Below are 19637 nucleotides of genomic sequence, written 5' to 3' on the forward strand. Positions count from 1 at the left end.
CAACTGGACTCTGGCCATCTGGCTGTGTTTTGATCCTCGGCCCGACACTGGGTGTGTTGTGTTTGAACGTGCGATGGACGGCCGTGTGTGTGTGTGTTGTGGGAATTGTGGAAGAGTTACTCATGACTGTGGTTTTCACCACAGATGACCTGAGTCTCACATCACTTTCACTGCAAAGGCACAGACACAGACACACACAATCATAGGGTCTAGAAGGGCTGAGGACCCACCACCAAAGAGCACGAACGCTCCAGAAACAAGTGGAGGAACAGGCACAGGAAATGTGGAGTCACGTTTTCCGAAACCCACCCTCCCACACACACACACACACAGACGCCCTCTCTCCTCCTGTGGCATACGCATACAAAGACACACACACACACACAATGTGCAGACACACATGAACACATTCACAATGTCTACTCTTCCAGTGCCTCAGGCTTGCATCTGTTTCCTGAAGGCAATAATAGCTTCATCACTGATAGGGCTTCCTTGTGCAGATGTTCAAGAAAGGGTGATCATGCAGAAAAAGTCAGACACAACTTCTGCTTACATATAGTAGAGGTGGGTGTTTACATGCAAATACACTTAACGGCCATCCAAAAATCATGTGTCGTGCAGAGTCAGTAACTTTTAAACCCATTTTTATGAAATGGAATCAGGAAGTATTTGATATAGATGCAATAACTGTTCAGCAGATGATACAAATCTCCATTAAGTTTTAAGTTCATCTACTGGATTTCAATTGTATAACATTTATCAAATATAACACATTATTATATAACTCATAAAACATTGTTAACATAAACAAAGCCAACTTAAACTTCAACAGTCATGTCAGGTAATGCGTGCACCTTTGTGAAGTGTTTCACCTCAAACAAACACTAGTTTACAGTTTGCGCATTCAGTATTGGGGGCATGATGACTTCAAAGAGCCATTTCAGCCACAGCGCAGTAGACAGGAGCGACTAGCTGTAGCTCACATAACCACATGTGCATAGCTTGAGATGATGTCTTTTAGCTCCGACCTTGTCTACACCCACATGTAAACTGCAGAGCTGCTTTAGTGCAGCATGCCGTGTGTTTGAACTGCATATCACAGCCAGCACTAATAATGCGTAAACATCATTCCGCAGTGGTACACAGCATGATCATACTGTATATGGCCGTGTCTTTGCAAATGACACAGGTTCAGTCATTCATGTTTTGCAGACTCATACTGTAGCAGGAAGTGCACTCAGGTGCACTGTGGCACGAGTTGTGAAGAATGAGAGGGGGAGAAAGTTCTGTTGACTCATAGAAACCACAGCTATTTTAACACACCTGTTTAAACCCCACAGGATGTACAGTACATACAGAATATTCTTCACTAATATGGCCATTCATTTAAATTTAAAAGGGTCTGCATATTTTTTTTCAACATATTTATTTGGCAAAAAAACAACAAATGTAAGTATTTTCCAGTGTAACACAAGTTCAATATCAGCAAACAATAACTACACACCACACTTTACACAATGCACAACAGCCTTAAAAATGATAAATAATCAAATAAATACATTTAAAAAATGATAATCCCAGCCCATTTAGAGTGTTCTACTGTCAATGAGAGAATAAGAGAACAATCAAGCTTGCTGCCTCAACGAGACTTCTTGCATTGCAAAAGGCTGGAGACCCACACGTGCACACCACTGGAATACGTGGCCATGGTGTCCATTAGCAGACATATGGCCGAAGTACCAAGCTCAAATTAGAGTGTGTGTGTGTGTGTGTGTGTGTGGGCCTCCGAATGCAGCCTTTGGGGTTGATTATCTTGTCTGCGTTTGGCTCCTTCCTTCCTCCTTTTAATTGCTTTCTCTCATCCCCTCTTATTTGTCTCTCTCCTCTTCTGCTGTTTTTCCCATAGAGTGGGAGTTACTCAGCGCTGGCCTTTAGGGGCTGTTCTCCATAAGACTTGAGTGTAAAACGGCACCGCGGGCAAACTAGCCACCGCTTCACAAGACCCATTTCAGGCAGGCTTCTCACGCTGGTTTATTTGCTCTTCAAAGAGACGCTAACGATGTGCTGATACAGAGGAGTGCAGCTGCCTTGTGTCTCTGCGCTGGAAGCCCCCGCTGCCAACCCGCCTCATAGGTCCTTCACAAACACTTTGGTGACGGCGAATCCCAGCCAGCCCCTCTGAGGCTCCTCGAAGTCCTTGCTCTGCTCTTCCTCCCCGTCGGCCACCTCGCCCTGCAGCCGGTAGCCCAGCTTCCTGAAGAAGAGCTCCCCCACGCGGGAGGGGAAGGGCACGTGGGCGTAGACCCTGCGGGCGCCGCGCTCCTTCTCCCGGTTGGTGAGCGACTGCACCAGCAGGCCGCCCAGGCCCTCCCTGCGGTACCAGCTCTGCACCACCAGCCGGCAGATGCGGGTCACCCCCGAGCGGTGGACCGGCTCCCTGGACACGCAGGCGATGACCTCCCCGTCGTTGTCCGCCACCCACACCTCCCCCGCCACCCGCGCTCTGTCCTGCAGGTCTTCCATGTCGTGGTTCTCAGCCTCTTTCGCCTTCTCCTCCTTCTTCTTCCTCCGCTTGGCCTTCTCCTGGGTCTTGCCCTTGGCCCCTACCGGCCTGGCCATCCGCGAGTAGGGGTTCTCCAGTTCAGAGTCTTTCTCCGCCAGGTAGGTGCTGCCCACGTAGTCCCAGTAAGGCCGGCGCGCTCCCAGGATCCCAGTGGAGCGAGGCAGCGTGAGCTTGAGGTAGATGATGAGGATGAACACGGGGATGACCAAGGCCAGGATGAAGGAGTGCATGACGCAGCGCAAGATGGAGGAGAGCACGGCCAGCATGAAGAGTGCCAGGGGCCGAGTGAGGAGGTGCAGGATCAGCCGGTTCTCCGTGCCCTCGCAGCCCTCCTGACATGGGACACAACAGAGGCCAGAAAGTGCGCATGACAATCAAACTGTCAACAGAGGACATACTATTCATTGCATAAGAAATACCACTCAAAATGACACCAAAGCTGTTGTACACCCACACAATTGTCTTACACTCTCACATAAAATTAATTTTGAAAAACTTGATTAACAAAACTGACAGATATATGTATGAGATACGCAGATCTAAATGATAGTACAACCTTTATCAAACCTTTGACCGCCTCTATGTCCTCTAGCCTCATCCTGCGGAGGGCTACACTTCCCAGGTCTAGCCTCACCATGACTGCAGCCGTCACACTCTCTGTAAAATTGCATATAAAAGGAAATAAACTTACATTACAACAAGAGCCTGTTAATAAACATCAGATGAAAACACTGACCAAATAAAGCAACTATTGGGGGCAAACAGCTCTCTCACAGGCCCCTGATCAACATTAAAGTAACGGTTTACTACAGCTGCACTATGTTCCATCTGCCTCTAGAGGGTACAGTAATCTTATCAGGATAACTCCATATCGAGCATGTTGATGAAAAACTTTACATTGTATCCAATGAAGTCACTGGTTGCGAAAGTATGTAGCGTGATCGTCTAGACAAAACAAAGTGACGCTTATAAAGTCATGTTATGTTCATAGTGATGACTTCTAAATAAAATCGGGAGAGTCAATAGAAATCAACGGATTATGGGGGCTGCGCATGGCGTGCGACTATTTCATGTGGGCTCGCCGCCCTTATTTTTGTCATAAAACATGTCACGCAATTATGAATAAGTCCATCCTTGAAATATCTGTGCTTTGCACGCGATATTTTGACCAGATGGCAATTCCGCGCGGACGATGTATGATTAAATGCGAATACAATGTTGGGTCGGGGGCGATAGCTGGTAGCCTTTCATCCAAATAAGGCAACAATAGAGACCTCTATACACCAGAATATAGACTACAGTCTGCTGTTTATTTCACGATGATCTTACCTTTTTAGAAGAAGTGTGGTGTATCGGTGGGATATCCACAGACAATAATAAAACGTCCAGCGATGCTGCTCTGGCTGAAATAAGCAATAGATAGAATGACCTACGTCCTTTACGTAGGCTACACGGACTACGGAAACACTAGTCAACGTGCGTAAAGCGAGATGAGAATAGAAAACCAGCGTAAACGTGGGTCAAATTTCTAGACCACGCAAAATGTGTAACAATGTACGGGAATAGCTTTTAGTCCATATTTAGAGTGAATTCACTGCCATGAACTAGGCTATGTTAGAAATTAAAGGAACATGCGCAATTGTGTAGGATAAGTGGGACAGCCCTCCTTTATAGATTAAAAATGTGTTGAGGCTTATCGGTTACATACACAACATACATAACCTTATAGGCATGAAGAGCCTACCACTAAACTTCTGAAGTAGCCTATTCTACTCTGACAAAGAGACTCTTGGACAGAAACATCACGAATGGCAGACTGTTTGTGAGTCAGAAAATTAAAAACATCACAGTGACAATAAATCAGAAGTTAAGCTTCTGCAATGACAAGAAATTCTGGTCTTTGATTATGGCTGGAGATTCATGCATTGTTCTACTTGCATGCATTCCCAGTCTAGCCAATAGCCTACTAATATTTGCACCGAACAAAACAATTGAAAGTTTCTTCTTCACTCTGTACAGGGCAGACACAATTGATGGCCCCCAACTTCACAGAGGTGTGATGGTCAACTGAAAATAAGCGTGAGGTTTACGGTCGCTGGTGTCCAGTATAATTTGGTTTTAGCATGGGGGGCTCACCTTGACCTTTGTATGTGCCACCCCAAAAGAGCAGATAGAACTTCACATCTTGTCTTCTTAGCTATTATATGACTGCTCTCATTTACCTACTGAACACCCTGAATAAGGAAGGTACTGTACCACAAGGGCAGCAAAATGTGATATCTTGGCTGGAGAGAAGAGAGCCCACCAGCTGTCGAGGTGCTGGCAAGTTGTAGCAGCAGCCTGTGGGTATTCCCAACCAATTTTACAAGTCAGATAAAAAGGGCTGAGTAAAGACTCAAGTTGATCAAAATGGCTCCAGGCTTCTGACTAAGATGTGAAAAGACATCATTGAAATATGACAATACTGAAAGGTCTGGGAATCCACCAGAGAAGGAAGTAATGCTTTGATGAATGACAACATATGCATTGACATATGCATATTGCTCAAGTCAGCAAAATGAACTCCTACTGTATGGGAAGCTGTTGTATTATTAGTGATTTACAATTAAACTAAATAAAAAAAATGGTATACAATGTTGATGACTAAATAGGCCTATTCTTTCACACTTTTAAATAATTGATGTTCAGTTTGGGGTTAAGGATATAGTTGATACGGATTGTTCGGAACAGATTGTTCTTTTTTCTAATGTTAGCTAATGAGAGTCTCTAGTGCTTTCTATTACTGGTCACTCCCTGATCCCATCCTTTGTGGTGGAGCCAAGCCACATCATCAAACCAGTGTGGGGAATTTGCATCAACCCATTTGTATTGAAGTGAAAAAAAAAAGAAAAAAGAAAACTGTGCGCACTTGTGTCGCGTGATAAAATCTAAATGAGATCCAGGTCTGTGCTCCCCACACACTTATCTGCCTAATGAAAATTTCCACCACTGCTTCTTTGATTTGTCTTTTTTTAGGTAAAAGATATGTGAACATGTCAACATTTTTTCCTAAAATATTTGTTAAGATATTTTTGCCTTCAGAGTAGTTTGCAGTTGGCATGGAATCCAGTCCAGAGCTGGGTGAAATCCCTGCCTGGGAATCTGGCCCGGGGCGGGTTGAGATAAGGCTTCATGGTTTAAGCTCCAGAGGTTTGTGACACCACAGCACAAATATTAACGGGGTCTGTTTATAGGGGGAAAACACATTACTCGTTTCTAGTGTGTGTAGCACAGAGCACAGAGTGTTGCTGTCCTTCCTTCACTTGGCTTGTGTATATTCATATACAATATAATTAAATATAAATATCCTCATGCAATCAACATAATACACCCAATACGAATAACTAATGTACTTAATATTAATAACTAAGACTCCCAAGACAAATTAAATGTTATAGCAATCTCAGAGTCTCTGAAACATTGCTAACTATTCACATGAAAAAAACCACACAGATATATCCACCACCACAGACACTATTGTATCAACTGTATAATTTATTACATTACTATGTTCTAGTATCAATATTTATGGTGAAACAAGCAAATGTAAGAGACATATTCACAAAATTCATGGTTATTTTTTACACACCGTCAACATGACAGCATAATTCAAACTTGCCGCATTTCCACAGGCCTACTGTCTTTATCTCACCTGCTGTACTCACAGCAACCATTCAATGCAAGCAAGCACCAAGGATATCCTTCATTCGCATTATTAACAGTTTATTATACCACAGAGGTGGTTTCCCACGTCTGTGGGAGTGTGCAAGAGTTGCTCCCATTACCATTGAGCGCCAGTCACTTTTCCACATCGGTAAATACCCTGCTGACACACAGCCACTACGCTTGTGCAGTCTGTATTCCTTTTGTGTGCGAGTCATAAAGAAAGGTGTGATCCAAGCTATAAGGCATACTGTTAGATAGAAAAGAAGATTTTTTAAGGGATTTGACAAAAATCCAGAGTTCAGAGTTCAGAGCGTGCCGCTCTTGGGCAGGCGTCTAGTTCTCATGATCGGCATTTTTCTGGCCGAGGGTCTCCGCCTCGGACACGACCCCCACCGCCACGTCCCGGATATCGTTCATCTCCTTCCCCTCCATGCTCTCTAGCGTCACCGCCCCTCCCTCCTCCATGCCCCCCTCGCGGAGGCTGCTTGTGCTCACCTCGATGATGACGATGCCCTCGCCCCCCTCCAGCTGGAAGATGCCCTCCATCTGCTCCCTGCTCTCCCTCACCGCCCCCTCAGCTTGGCCAAACGCGCCGCCCTCTCTCGAGCCGGCGCCCTCTCCCTCGATCAGTGCAATCATCTGGACGTTGTCGCCAGGCCCGGAGCCTCCAACCATTTTGGCCTCGTCCTCCAGCTGAAAGACCACCTCCTGCCCGCCGAGCGGCACGAGGGCCTGAGCAGGTGGACAGGAGAGGCCCAAGTCGTCGCCCTGCGCCTCTGGGTATCCTGCACCTGTCTGGGCCCCCTCCTCGTGGGCCTCAGCTGCCTGGAAGTGGAGGATGAATGACTCGCCCTCCCCCTCGACGCCTTCGCCCAGGCCGGACGCCCTCTCCGCCTGCCTCTCGGTGCCCCAGTCCTGGAGCAGGTTCAGGGACACCATCCCGTCCTGCTCCTTCCCTCCATCTCCCTCCCGCTCTCCGTCTGCCTGGAAGTGGAGCACATACGACTCCTCCTGCCTCTCTCCACCCTCGCGATCTCCTCCATCTCGCTCCGCCTCGCCTTCAAACTGTAACACGTACGATCTTCCTCCTTCCCCACCTCCCCCCACCCCCACCCCCATCTCACTCTCCTCTTTCTTGCACTCCTCTCCCGTGTCCTTTTCGAAGCACAGCACAAACCTCTCCTGTGGCAATGTGTCTTCAGGCTTGACCTCTGCAGGCATAGCCTGGTCCGTCCAAACAGCCGGGGGCTTTGTGAGATGACCGCCCTGCATTGTGGCCTCCGCTGTGGGCCCAGAGGCGCTGGTCGAGGCAGCCTGAATGTCACAAGCTGGCGCCTGAGACAACTGAGTGCTAACGCTTGGCATGCTAACCGTAGTGCTGAGTGTGGGGATGGCGGCTGACGTGCTGGCCGGCTGGGAGCCTGCGGGGAGCGCGGGCGCCACCTGACCGGGAGTCTGGGACGCGGCTTTGGGCTTTCGCCCGCGTCGACTCCTGCCGGTTTTGGTGCTGGTGAGCTTCCCCAGAATGGGCCGCGTGAGCGTGGAATTTCGGGGCGCTGGGTTGGTGGCGACCACCTGGGCGTTGGCGCTGCTGGGGTTGGTGATGATGAAGCGGGGCTGGGTCTGGACCGTCTGGAACTGGGGCATGGGGCTTTGGGCCTGGCCCAGAACCGGCTGCAGCGCCGGGAGGGTCTGCACCACAGGAAGAGACTGCGGCTCGGCGGCCACGGGGTTAGAGGCGGTGGGCACCAGGATGAGGCTGGGCTGGTTCCCGTTGGTGCCCTGGCACTGCAGCAGCAGGTAGTTCTGGGACTGCGGCTGGGGTGGAGGCGGTGGAGGGGGCGGAGGCGGGGGCGGAGGAGGCGGCGGGGGCTGCGTGGGCGTGGGGCTGGACAGCGGGATGAGCTGCAGCCCCGAGGGCGTCTGGATCATGAAGTAGTTCTGCGACGTGTTGGGCGGGATGTCCAGGTTGGAGGGCGACAGCAGCAGCGTGGAGCTGCCCGAGCCGTCGCCCGGGAACAGCGAGCTGAGGCCGCCCGGCGCGTTCACGCTCAGACTCAGCGTCTGCCCCGCGCCTCCTGCCACCCCGCCACCTCCTCCTCCTCCGCCCCCTCCTCCTCCCTTGGCCACCTTCGCCCCCTCCTTGGCGCCGGCGCCGCCGGTGGCGTGCGTCCGGAGGTGCCTCTGCAGGTAGGAGTGCATGACGAACTCCTTGCCGCAGTGCGGGCACTTGAAGTCCTTGCGCGAGGAGTGCGTGCGCAGGTGCAGCTGCAGGTTGGAGGAGTGCGTGAAGCTCTTGTGGCACTGCGCGCACTGGAAGGGCCGCTCGCCCGAGTGCGTGCGCTCGTGCTGCTTCAGGTTGGACGTCTGCGAGAAGGACTTGCCGCACACCGGGCAGGAGTGCGGCCGCAGGCCCGAGTGCAGCTGGCTGTGGCGCCGCAGGCAGCTGGTGTTCTTGAAGGACTTGCCGCACTCCTGGCACACGTACGGCCGCTCGCCCGTGTGCTGGCGCAGGTGGTACTGGTAGTGGGAGCTCCACTTGAAGGTCAGCGGGCAGTAGGGGCACTGGAAGGCACGCACACCTGTGTGGACCTACAGAGGGCAAGAGGAGAGTTGGCACTAGCATCACACAAATGAACACATTAATGGATTCATTAATTGATTGATACTTCACTAATCCTTTACATGAGACGACTTTGGTACAGCAGCTACAAGATATCAGAGCACCACAACACACATACTCGACATCCAATCAACTACAACCTGGCATGACATCTTACAGCTTCCACATTTCTTGTCAATTAATAAGGTTAATCAAGGGTCAGAACTATCATATTAAAGAATTCTTTATCTTGACTTTATTTGGACCACTAGTGCAGTGCCCATTCAAACTATTCCTGTAGAAAACCTGTAGCCCAATTACATAGAAAAAACAGTAATGTATAGTAATGCATAGTAAGCATTCAATAATAAATACTGAATATCATATTATAATACATTAGCCTATAATAAAATAAGCTTGGCATAAGCATTGATTTTTTACAGATCAAAATGGCATATGCCTAACAGCTGTTTTGAGTTAAGGCCATATGTTTATTGTTACGTCTATTGGATAAATTTCGAAGGAAATTTGCAACACTGTGACTCAAAAGGCATCTCTTGTAGCTATATAAGTGGCATCAATCGGTTTACCACTCGTCTGTAGCTGATCAAAATGACACAAGCCTAAAGATTATATGTATGACTATTGAATGACACACCATTTTGTTGAAAGATGCATCATCATTTGAGTTTTGCAACAATGTGACTCAAAAACAGCCTTTGGCAACATAAGTGACATGTCGCTCTGTCTGCCACTCGTTGTCTAGCTGTTGGCATTCTGAAACATTGTTAAATTCGGGACCATTAGCCTATCGCTCGGTTCAATTTGGGACCATACAGTTGGAATTGTTGTTTGTTTATTCAAAATCTCAAGTCCAAAGTAGCCTGGGCTATTTGAAGCATCATTTTAACATTGTTTTGAATAGCCATTGAATACCCGTATTTGTTTGTTGCCGTGTTGCAAAATCGTCAGAATCATTCTATGCAAGCAAAGCGCACACATGTAGTCTTTATTGTTGAGGTCAGACATGACAATCATCCAAACGTCTTGCATCTTGACCCGTGCTGTGCCCTGATTCAGTGCTGCCAAAGCTCCACTTACTCTATCTGTGCTGTGCTGTGCTGTGTGAGAGGGGGAATGGCTACAATAGATCGGAGAAAGCCTATGGGCCCTATTTTGCCGACCGCGCAATGAGCTTTCGCCACTTGCGCGACCTATAATTACTATTCTCTGCGAGCGCATCCTTCATTTTTCCAGCGCAAATGTACGTTCTCTAAATAGGAGATGATATTGCGCCCTAACAGGCGTGTAAGTGAAGAGAAGAGGTGTGGTCCGGCGCAAAGCTCGCCAGTCGCTAATATATGGATGCAGAAAGTAAGTGCGCCACTGACCAGGAAAAACCTAGTCGGAAATCACTCGCGCATAGCTGAAAGGCTATTTTATGAGCGCCTGAGGCTTGGGGATATGGAAGACTGCACAGTGCGCACCCTACTTCTTTCATCAGCAGGAGCGTGCAGCCGGAATATAATTAAATAATATTTGTCCGTTTCTCGGTTTTAGGTACGTGTATTGGTCAGCAAAAGTAGTATACATAGCATAACAACACCCACATGCAATAATACAACAATAACGTCTAACACTGACCTGCTCATTTAGACAACATTACACAGCCCTATGGCTAAGTTACCTTTATTTTTGTTCTGGTACCTTTAACATCTTGCATTAAACAGCTGTAGCGTTCTGACAACTGTCTACCTTGTCATTGCATCTGGAATAACTCCTCTAGCTGCCTCCATCCTCCATCCTTTCTGTTTTGTTTGTTTAAAAGAACTTGCGATATCCATGATGAGTAGGCTATTGAGTTAGTGAATTAGCTTCACATTGTGTGCTGATAGCGGAGTAAAAGAAAACAACAAGTAGCCTAGTTGCGCGCCTGCGTGGTAATCTCTCCTGTTCAGACAAAATGTGCGCGTGGATATAGCTCTATAGCGCATTAAGTTAATTTTGATAATGTGTTGACTGACTTTTTCTTAAAATAGAAAATTGTAAATAGCCTGATGTCAGGCAGCTAATGGGATGCTGTGCATATTGGGTGGGTACGGTATGGCATGCCAATTTGGTGTGAATACACACACACACACAAGGGAAATGTAATAATGATAATGATCAATAGTGAGAACTGGCTTCTGGCTACTGCTGCGGCTACTGCGTTCATTCTGAAATCATCTATTTAAGTCATAAGCTTGCTTTTCTAAAACGGTAATATGTCGATCTGATTTCATGAAACAAAGGCACAGCAACGACAAATGTAACGATGTATTCATAGATAATCATTCTTCCGCCAACATGAATGGTTGCCATGCAACATCGAGACGCAGCCACTTTAACTTTTGTCCAAGTTGTGGTAGTGCATTAACGAAATGTGGTCAAGGTGTATGTTTGTGTTGGTTTTTATAACAGCATCGAACGCGATTCAGCCACTCATCATCAAGGACCGGGACTATTCGTGTTAGAAAATAATATTCTCACATTGTGTACATTATTTTCACAATTTTTCAGCATAACATTTGGGAAGGCTCTTTCCCAAGCCTCCATTACGCGCCGCCCATGCCTCACACACGAGCAAGTCGGTCTCTTCTGGAGTAGACGCCCAGATAAATCCGCCATGATAATACCAACAGGCCATTGAACAATGCGCCAGGTTTTTAAAGGGAATGAGAGTGTGAAATCTAATTGGTTTATTCCATGCTACGCCCAAAAGACACCCACGACTAATTAACTAAATTAAGACAACCCCTTTTCACTTTGCGCTAAGCGCAATGTTCACTTTTCACGCAGTCATTATAGCCTTTTGCGCTAGGACCGCCCCCCAAGAAACTTGCGTGAGTGACTAGTGACAATGCCCATTTGATCCTGATAATAGAGCCCAATGTGTGCTTCTTTTACCAATATATTTAATGATATCTTTAGCATTTTTCGTTCAAACAACGTCAAACAGGTGTCTTGCTACAGGCACTGCACTTACTTGTGCTTGTAGCAAGACACCCGTCAAGCTTAAATCAATCGGACGAACGCTTCGACAGATATGCTGTACACATGCTGTACACACACACACACACACACACACACACACACACACACACACACCTGTCCTTTCTAGCTAGCTACAGGTGCAGTACTCACTCTCTGGTGGATGGAGAGCAGCGAGGACCTCTTGAAGCTCTTGCCACACTCGGTGCAGCGGTAGGGCCTCTCTCCTGTGTGGTCCCGCATGTGGTAGCGCAGACCGGACGAGCCCTTAAACGACTTCCCACATTCTGAGCAGCGATACGGGCGATCTGGAACACAAAGCCAATCTCCTATCATAAGGGAGGACTACGGATCATTCTCATTCAAATGCACCCTAAGTCTAAGTCTTCTGAATTCGCAACATGTTCCGGCAACTCAACCTTACTAGCTGTGATACACAGGATCAGAAATGACAGACATGTGCCATTTACTTTTCAATTTAATTGAACTTACAGTATAGAGCGCCAAAACATAACACATGTCTCATGGCGCTCTACAGAGTGTTAAACATGGAAAGAGAGCTCATGAGTAACATTTATGCCAGAGATGCCACACTACATTATTAAATTAGACCTCTGAAATACCTATTTCACTAAGGCAATAAGTCCCGGCTACTATAATTTCCCATAGACCTTAAACAAGACCAACGTAGATGAAAATGTAAATAAAGTCTGAGGCTCGCTCACCGCCGTTGCCAGGGGTCTTGGTGGCTGCCCCTCTGCGGCCTCCTTTCCCCGCCCCTCTCGTCGTCACAGGCTTGGGCGCCTCCTGCTCCGTGGCGGCGATGAGGCTGACGTGGATCTCCCGCTCCCCCTCGCCGCCCTCCGCTCCTTTGGCGGTGGGGGAGGACGGCAGGGGCAGGGAGAGGGACGGCGGGCAGACGATCTCGGCCTCGGCCTCGGCCAAGAGCCGCTGCTCGGGCGTGTGCGAGTACTGGTGGGTCAGCAGGGACGAGAGGAGCGGGAAGGAGCGGTCGCATGCCGAGCAGTTGAACTGGGAGCGCGTCTGGGACGAGGAGAGGGAGTGGGCCTGAGAGAGAGAGGGACAGGATGATAAGACAGACAACAGATGGGCCACAGAAAAACAGTGGCACACAAAAGACATTACATATAGCTCTACAGTATAACAAAGAACGGCATGAAAACAGTAATGTATTCAAATGTGTGACAGTAAATGCTAGGTGTCATAATAGAGCACAAGTGAAATACAGAGAAACCCCGTATCCCCAAGTGATACACTCCTTCCGCTGACACAGACACTGGATAGAGTGAATACCATATTGTGCACTGTTTTTGTCTATGGTAAAGTGTAATACCTAACATTCACACTAAAAGACATAGGCAACAACAACTAATATTAAAAATATATCATAGTGCTGTCATTATATTGTTATAGAAGTCATGTAAATGTGAGCACTCAAATGAATGAGCTGCTGATGTTTTTGCTTAATTCTGAATGGAGCAATGACAAGGGGTGCATATCAATTCTTTGCCAGTCCTCCATTCATTCTTTCCTTCCTTCCTTCCTCCTTTGTATGCCATACACCCTTGCCCCTCCATTTAATAACGCATAAAGGAAATAACGTAATGAGGATGCAGAAGTCAAGGACAGCCCTAATTGGACCAAATTTACAACATAAACTGTTTATTTTCATAATTACCGGCTTAATATTTCCTGCTATGATGAACCATGAATAACTGAAACAGTGGATACAGTGTCTGCTGAGATGGGGGTGGGTGCATTGTAAACACTGGCCTTCATATTCTATACGCTGGTCAACAAATATATATTATTACCCCTCCTTTAGAAGTCTGCTGAATCCTACCTGTGCCACATGCCTGGTTAACCCGCTGCTGGTCTTGAAGTTTTTCCCACAGTAAGTGCAGACCATGGAGACGTTCGCTGCTCCTCCTGTTGTGTCTGTGGGCACGCTGGCCTCGGGGGGCAACTGTGGCACTGTGGTGAAGCTCTGGAGGAGATCGTACTGCGGCTGGCCGTTCTGTCCACCCACCCCTCCCTCGGCTCCCCCGCCCAGGCCCAGCAGCTCCGTGGCACCCTGCCCAGTCTCTGCCACCGTGGTCGTCTCCACCACCTCCTCGAAATCCGCCAGGAGGGGTCCAGCCCCAACCAGGCTGACGGTGGACGCCTCGGCGCCCGTGGGCTCGCCGGCCTCCGGCCCCGCCGTGGCCCCGGGCCCCAGGGCCCCCAGGTGGAGGGTCTGGTGCTCCTCCAGGTCTCTCTGCGAGGTGAAGGTCTGGTTGCAGCTGCCGCAGCTGAACAGCAGCACGCTGGCGCCCGTGTCGGTGGTCACGTGCACGTGCCCCGCCGCCGCCGCGACCGTGGTGGGCGTCAGCGTCAGCATGGTCTGACCGCCGGCGCCCGTCGTCGTGTGGTGCGTGAGGAACACCTCGCCCACGCCCAGCCCGGCCTCCTGACCCACGAAGCCCACCATGTCCTGGATGCCCACCGCGGTCAGCTCCTCGGCGGCCGCCGTCCCCTGCATGGCCGCCGCCCCCTCCGCGCCCGCGCCCGCCTCCTTGCCCTCTCCCGCCAGCTCCTTCAGCTTGTCGTCCGCGTGCGAGGTGCGATGCAGCGCCAGGTTGGACGAGTGCGTGAAGGTGCGGCCGCACTTGTTGCAGACGTACGGCCGCTCGCCCGTGTGGATGCGCATGTGCTGCCGCAGGTTGGTGGACTGCGTGAAGGCCTTGCTGCACACGCCGCACACGTACGGCTTGAGGCCCAGGTGCACGTTCTTGTGCCGCCGCAGGCTGCTGGAGTTCTTGAAGGCCTTGGGGCAGCTGTCGCAAGGGTACGGGCACTCGCCGGTGTGCTGGCGCAGGTGGTACTGGTAGTGGGAGCTCCACTTGAAGGTCAGGGGGCAGTAGGGGCACTGGAAAGTGCGGAGTCCCGTGTGAACGCTGCGGTGAACCTGCAAAATGTACGAGCAGATTTGTCCTGTAACAGAATCTAACGGCAGTGTATAAAGCGCCACAATTAGCTTTGCAATATTAGGCTGCATGTTAGTAACAATATATCTGTTGCTGCCGCTTGAAGGAAAGCAGATTTTTCCTGGGGCCAGTGCTAATTACATGCCAGTTGTTTGCTATGGTCTAGGGTGTAACCGCTCCAGCCTGCAATTAGTTGTTGGGTTCAGGAGGTATCCTGAGGTATGTAAACATTTCCATTGACTTGGCCAATTCCTCTGACCCATGACCTACATAAACATGATGCCCGTATGAAAGAGGAAATCTGCCCCGGATCCACGGCGCTCTAGCGGCATGACTCACCTGCAGCAGAGAGGAGCGTTTGAAGGCTTTGCCACAGTCATCACACTTGTAGGGCTTCTCCCCAGAGTGGGACCTGCGGTAGCAACACGCTGTGCCATTAGAATGACCAGTATTTGCACTTCCACAGTACAAAGTTATACAGCTGTCAAAAATGATAAACTGAGAAACAGCACCCCGTGCATGACTAATGCGGAAGCAATATTCAGCTCTGTTGTTGAGGCAAAAGATGAACGGTTTTTCCAGAGAACACAAAATCTTAATAAAGACAAGTCACGCAAGAACCATCCTTCAAAGTCAGTAAACTACAACACAGACAAGACAACAGTTGGTCTTCATGATGGGACAGCCTGATAGGCAGTGAGACTGGAATTTGAAGCATAAACTATTCACCAAAAGCATGTTATCCAATATCCACACACCGGCTGACCTCTTTCCTATGCAAAATATTTCAACGTGATCATACATCTGAGCCAAAAAAAGACACTTTGTTTCCATCCCTGGGTTTAGTGATACAGATTAGTGTCTCTTAGAGAAAAAGGTTGGGATCTTTTTTTGGCCTACAAAAATATTGCTCCTGAGGAATTGGGCCCAAATGGAAAATTCCCAAAGTTTCCCTTTAAGCAATGAGAGAGATGCCCTACAACATGGTGGTTTCCTTAAACATCAGATGAAATGCAAACAAAGGTAGCCTGTGAACTTACTAAGGGTGTAAAGGCACACATGTTTGTACCGAGCCGTCTAGGTACATGACGTTAAGTTCAATATAGATGTCTACTGAATGTACCCACCCAGTCTTTAACAGTAATCAACAGAAAGCTGTTTTGCTTGTGGAACATGTTTCCACTTCGAGTTACCACACACACGTATTAAGTGGCAGAACATATGTCAGCTTTGTTAATTAACTCCAACATTTTATACTTTTTTGAAATACTACTTTTCAAAAAGGTGCCTACAGGCTTATTATACTGAAAATGAACTGAACCGGGCTTCAAAACTGAGGTACTAGGGATGCATCGATATATCGGGCAACATCGTTATCGGCCAATATCGGCCTTGTTGACCAATATCGGCTATCTGCACATCAACATTTACCGATGGCAGTGGCTGATATTTATGTTAATTTCAATTCTGCAAAAGGTAAATGTACTATGAAGGCTTAAAATGCTTGAAAATGGTTCAGTTATTTTCTTTTATGAATATTTTTGGTTTGTATCATTAACAACAAAAAGCCAGTAAACAAACAAAGAACAATATATCAGCCTCGGTTATCAGCCGTTATTTTCAACATCGATATTGGCCCAGAATTTAAAATTCGGTGCATCCCTACGAAGTACACACTGAACCATGATGTTTGTGCACCATTACACCCCTAGAACTTACCGCTGGTGGTAGAGCAGTGCAGAGGAACCCTTGAAGGCCTTGGGACAAAGGTTGCAGCGGTAGGGCCTCTCATTATTGTGGCTGCGCTGATGGTGGGCCAGTCTGGATGACCATTTGAAGCTTTTCCCACAATCCAGGCACTGAAAGGGGTGCTCAGGATTCTGGGGCACAGACGTGACGGGAGACGAGGTGGACGTCACCATCTCCATGCCGGTGAGCACCACCTCGGTAGCAGTCTTCTCCTCCGGCCTCTCGCCATCCTCCTCCACATCATCACCGGGAGCCAGCAGAGAGGGGAAGGGAGACAGAGACGATGACGGCTGAGTCGGCAGGAGCTCCGTCTGCACCACCAGCGTGGCCACTGAGTTGGCCATCTTCATGAGGCCAAGGGGATGGAAGGGTGCAAATGGTAGGCTACTTGTTAATTTCTACAATCAGGTCCCATCTTCCGTTGTCATTGGGTTCATTCCAGGTGGGCCATCCCCAGCTACCACTCAAGTATGTTCTTCATGTGTGGCTGTACCAGTCTTCATCAGAAGATGTTTGGCAATCAACTTCAGCTGTGAGCAATGAAAGTTGTTTAAAAATGTATCTTGGGAGAAAATATCTATCCTATGACCAACTTTCCTCTCTCACTCTCCTGTCTGTTACTAACAATCCACAGTGTTATAGTCAATGCTAAATGTGTAATGTGTAATGTTGAAGCACATTGAATAATGAAAGCATCCCTGATTCTCAGGGCTCATAGCATCTAATTGGGTCGGCCAAACATCAACACACTTCTCCTTTAAATCCCACCTCCTCCCTAGTATCTTCCCCTCCTCCCTACTCTGCGTTCTGTATCTGTCTGCTCTTGTCTTGTTGTGTCAGGTTATAACGTTACTCAAAGGCCAAATGCTGAATCAAACATGTACACTCACCTTCAGAAACAAAATCAAGTCGGTAATCAGTGGATTACTGCATGAAACCAGCGGATTGGGTCCAAATGTAAACCGGCCTTCTCGAGTAAATTTTACCCTCAGTTCGTCTAAATTTCCGATGCGTCGGGACGAAAGGTTTTGCATGTGCACAATTGCACAGGATACTTGTCCGATGTTATTTACATGATATAGCTGATATTGTCTATGTTTTGAAAAAGGACTGAGACCCGCAGTGTTACTCCATACAACCTTAACAATAATCTCGAGCACAAACTAACCAGCAGTCACCCGCCTGCCGTAGCCTCTCAGTAAAAGCTTTAGTTATTGGTCCATCCCAACTCGAATTCAGCCAGTGTCATTGGTCAATAGGATTGACATACCATTCTGTTCTGAATATTAGCTAAATTACTTTAGACCATGCAATATTCCGGTTAGATTTTAGTTCCAGTTTAACCCATCATCATTCCTCTTAACTAACAATGAAGTTAAACTGTGCCAACACTGAGGAAACACCCGAGGTTGTATGCTCAAGCTTCTTCTACACTTTTCGCAAAGCATTGTAGGTAATGTAGTCTAGGCCTAATTGTAGACAGACATAGCTTATCCTTTGAGAGTACCATCACCAGGTCACAGTGCATGGGCCTACAACTTCAAATTGTGATAGTATAAGCATGTTTTAATAGCCTGTATTTTGAAGCAGATTCTCATTATAATAGGCCTCTTCATCTCAGCCTCTAAAGATGCTCTAGGCCTAAAGAAGCAATAACGATGCCTGCCGCCCAGCCTACTTTGGAGTACACTGATCATATACCACCAGAAATTGAAGTTGCTGAAGACAATTCCTTTATTTTCAAATCATTTTTATCTGCTTGTTTCCTTGAATACCACACATGAGTGAGAACATTCACTGATGGAGGTTCGGTTGTAGCCTCAGTGTAAAAAAACAATATGAGGAGATGGTTGCAGCAATAAAGATTTTAATAAGTTTAAGTATAAAAGTATAAAACAAAATGAAGAAGGCTGGCTTCTTCATGATGAAAATAAATAATATTGAAAAAAAATATAATAAATTAAAAATACTGTATCAAAATACTAAAAATAGATTAATATTGATATTGCGACACAATGATAGTGATAGTGATAGGAGTACTGGAAATTATATCATAGAAAACTACAATATAATAGACATTTGCATTGTATACAACATTTTACATTCTGGTATATGTACACTGTACAGTACCATAGTATCACAATATCACAATACATAGTATTTTAAGGCTTCGATTTGATGTTTCTTGAAATTAAACTGCATCTGATGCAAACCCAACACATTTTGTGCAAAAAAAAAAAAAAAAAGATGAAACAGGTCAGTGCTTTGCAACTCTATCTAGACATTTTAAAGGCATATGGCACTGTCATCAAACTCCCAACTATTGCTACATCTAGTGGCAGAATATTGTATCCTAAGAATTCCATTTTGGGGTACAACTCCCCGACTTGCCCTGTACACGTAAGTACAATCAGTTTACTATGACAGTTTAAGATACACAAGTGCTACGTGGAATGTTTTATCCTCTGAAGCAAAGGCATCACAGGAACAAGATACAGAGGAACAAGTCTAAGAAAAAATAATTAATGCATGAATGAAGAGACAGCAAATGTAAAACATGTCACAAAAATCAAATAAATAATGACACCAAATAAATAACTAACAATAATAAATAAATAAATATATAAATAACAAATAGGATCAGAGATAAAGAAAAAGAGGAGGGTAACAGGAGGACAAGGTATATAAGGCAACGGCAGTACTGATGGCCTCGACGGGGCATGTAGCCTGCTGGCATGGCTAGATCACAGGACAGGCAAATTGCTGCAGTGTGGTTGTGGTACTTCAGATGAATCTCTAACCTACAGCAGTGTGATGAGCAACTGCTGATACAGGACATGTATGTGTAGACTGAACTCGGGCTGATGGCTATGAGGACATTGGCCATTCATAACCTGGACACTGGGAACTGGTGCAAAAAAGTGTGGCTAGTGTGGCTGCATGGAGACGGCGGAGACGTCATCATGCCGGGACCTTGGACTTTAAGGTGAGGAATGCCCTT

General features: G+C 47.3%; 3 protein-coding genes across 3 annotated transcripts in view; all 3 read right to left on the reverse strand.

The window, feature by feature from the left end:
• Positions 1-1465: 1465 nt before the first annotated feature.
• On the reverse strand, positions 1466-3993 carry nat14 (N-acetyltransferase 14 (GCN5-related, putative)). The gene is made up of 3 exons (XM_062537828.1): positions 3893-3993; positions 3120-3220; positions 1466-2895 (listed from the first exon to the last, which is right to left on the reverse strand). The coding sequence occupies exons 2-3, from the start codon at positions 3198-3200 to the stop codon at positions 2128-2130; spliced, it is 849 nt and encodes a 282-aa protein (XP_062393812.1). The 5' UTR covers positions 3201-3220; positions 3893-3993; the 3' UTR covers positions 1466-2127.
• A 2608-nt stretch (positions 3994-6601) lies between these two features.
• On the reverse strand, positions 6602-17817 carry znf628 (zinc finger protein 628). The gene is made up of 7 exons (XM_062539785.1): positions 17527-17817; positions 16607-17166; positions 15227-15299; positions 13765-14868; positions 12626-12968; positions 12054-12208; positions 6602-8860 (listed from the first exon to the last, which is right to left on the reverse strand). Exons 2-7 carry the CDS (start codon positions 16984-16986, stop codon positions 6602-6604), a joined length of 4314 nt encoding a protein of 1437 aa, XP_062395769.1. The 5' UTR covers positions 16987-17166; positions 17527-17817.
• Positions 17818-18649: 832 nt separating this feature from the next.
• Positions 18650-19637, reverse strand: part of il11a (interleukin 11a) — a 6190-nt gene continuing 5202 nt past the window's right edge. Inside the window, exon 5 of the mRNA XM_062537829.1 lies at positions 18650-19637. This exon is cut by the window's right edge and continues 134 nt beyond it. Within this exon, the coding sequence (XP_062393813.1) occupies positions 19598-19637 (40 nt within the window). The 3' untranslated portion in view covers positions 18650-19597.

Source organism: Sardina pilchardus, chromosome 6, assembly GCF_963854185.1.
Source record: "Sardina pilchardus chromosome 6, fSarPil1.1, whole genome shotgun sequence".
NCBI classification, from domain to species: domain Eukaryota; kingdom Metazoa; phylum Chordata; class Actinopteri; order Clupeiformes; family Clupeidae; genus Sardina; species Sardina pilchardus.

Excerpts from the sequence above, each read along its gene's own strand:
- nat14 (XM_062537828.1), bottom strand. The coding sequence starts at position 3,200 with ATGGTGAGGCTAGACCTGGGAAGTGTAGCCCTCCGCAGGATGAGGCTA. Across the intron at positions 2,896-3,119 it reads CGGTCAAAGGTTTGATAAAG|GAGGGCTGCGAGGGCACGGA; the intron begins GTTGTACTATCA and ends GTCCCATGTCAG.
- znf628 (XM_062539785.1), bottom strand. The coding sequence starts at position 16,986 with ATGAAGATGGCCAACTCAGTGGCCACGCTGGTGGTGCAGACGGAGCTC. Across the intron at positions 15,300-16,606 it reads GCACTGCTCTACCACCAGCG|GTCCCACTCTGGGGAGAAGC; the intron begins GTAAGTTCTAGG and ends TTGCTACCGCAG. Across the intron at positions 8,861-12,053 it reads TGCTCTCCATCCACCAGAGA|GTCCACACAGGTGTGCGTGC; the intron begins GTGAGTACTGCA and ends TGCCCTCTGTAG.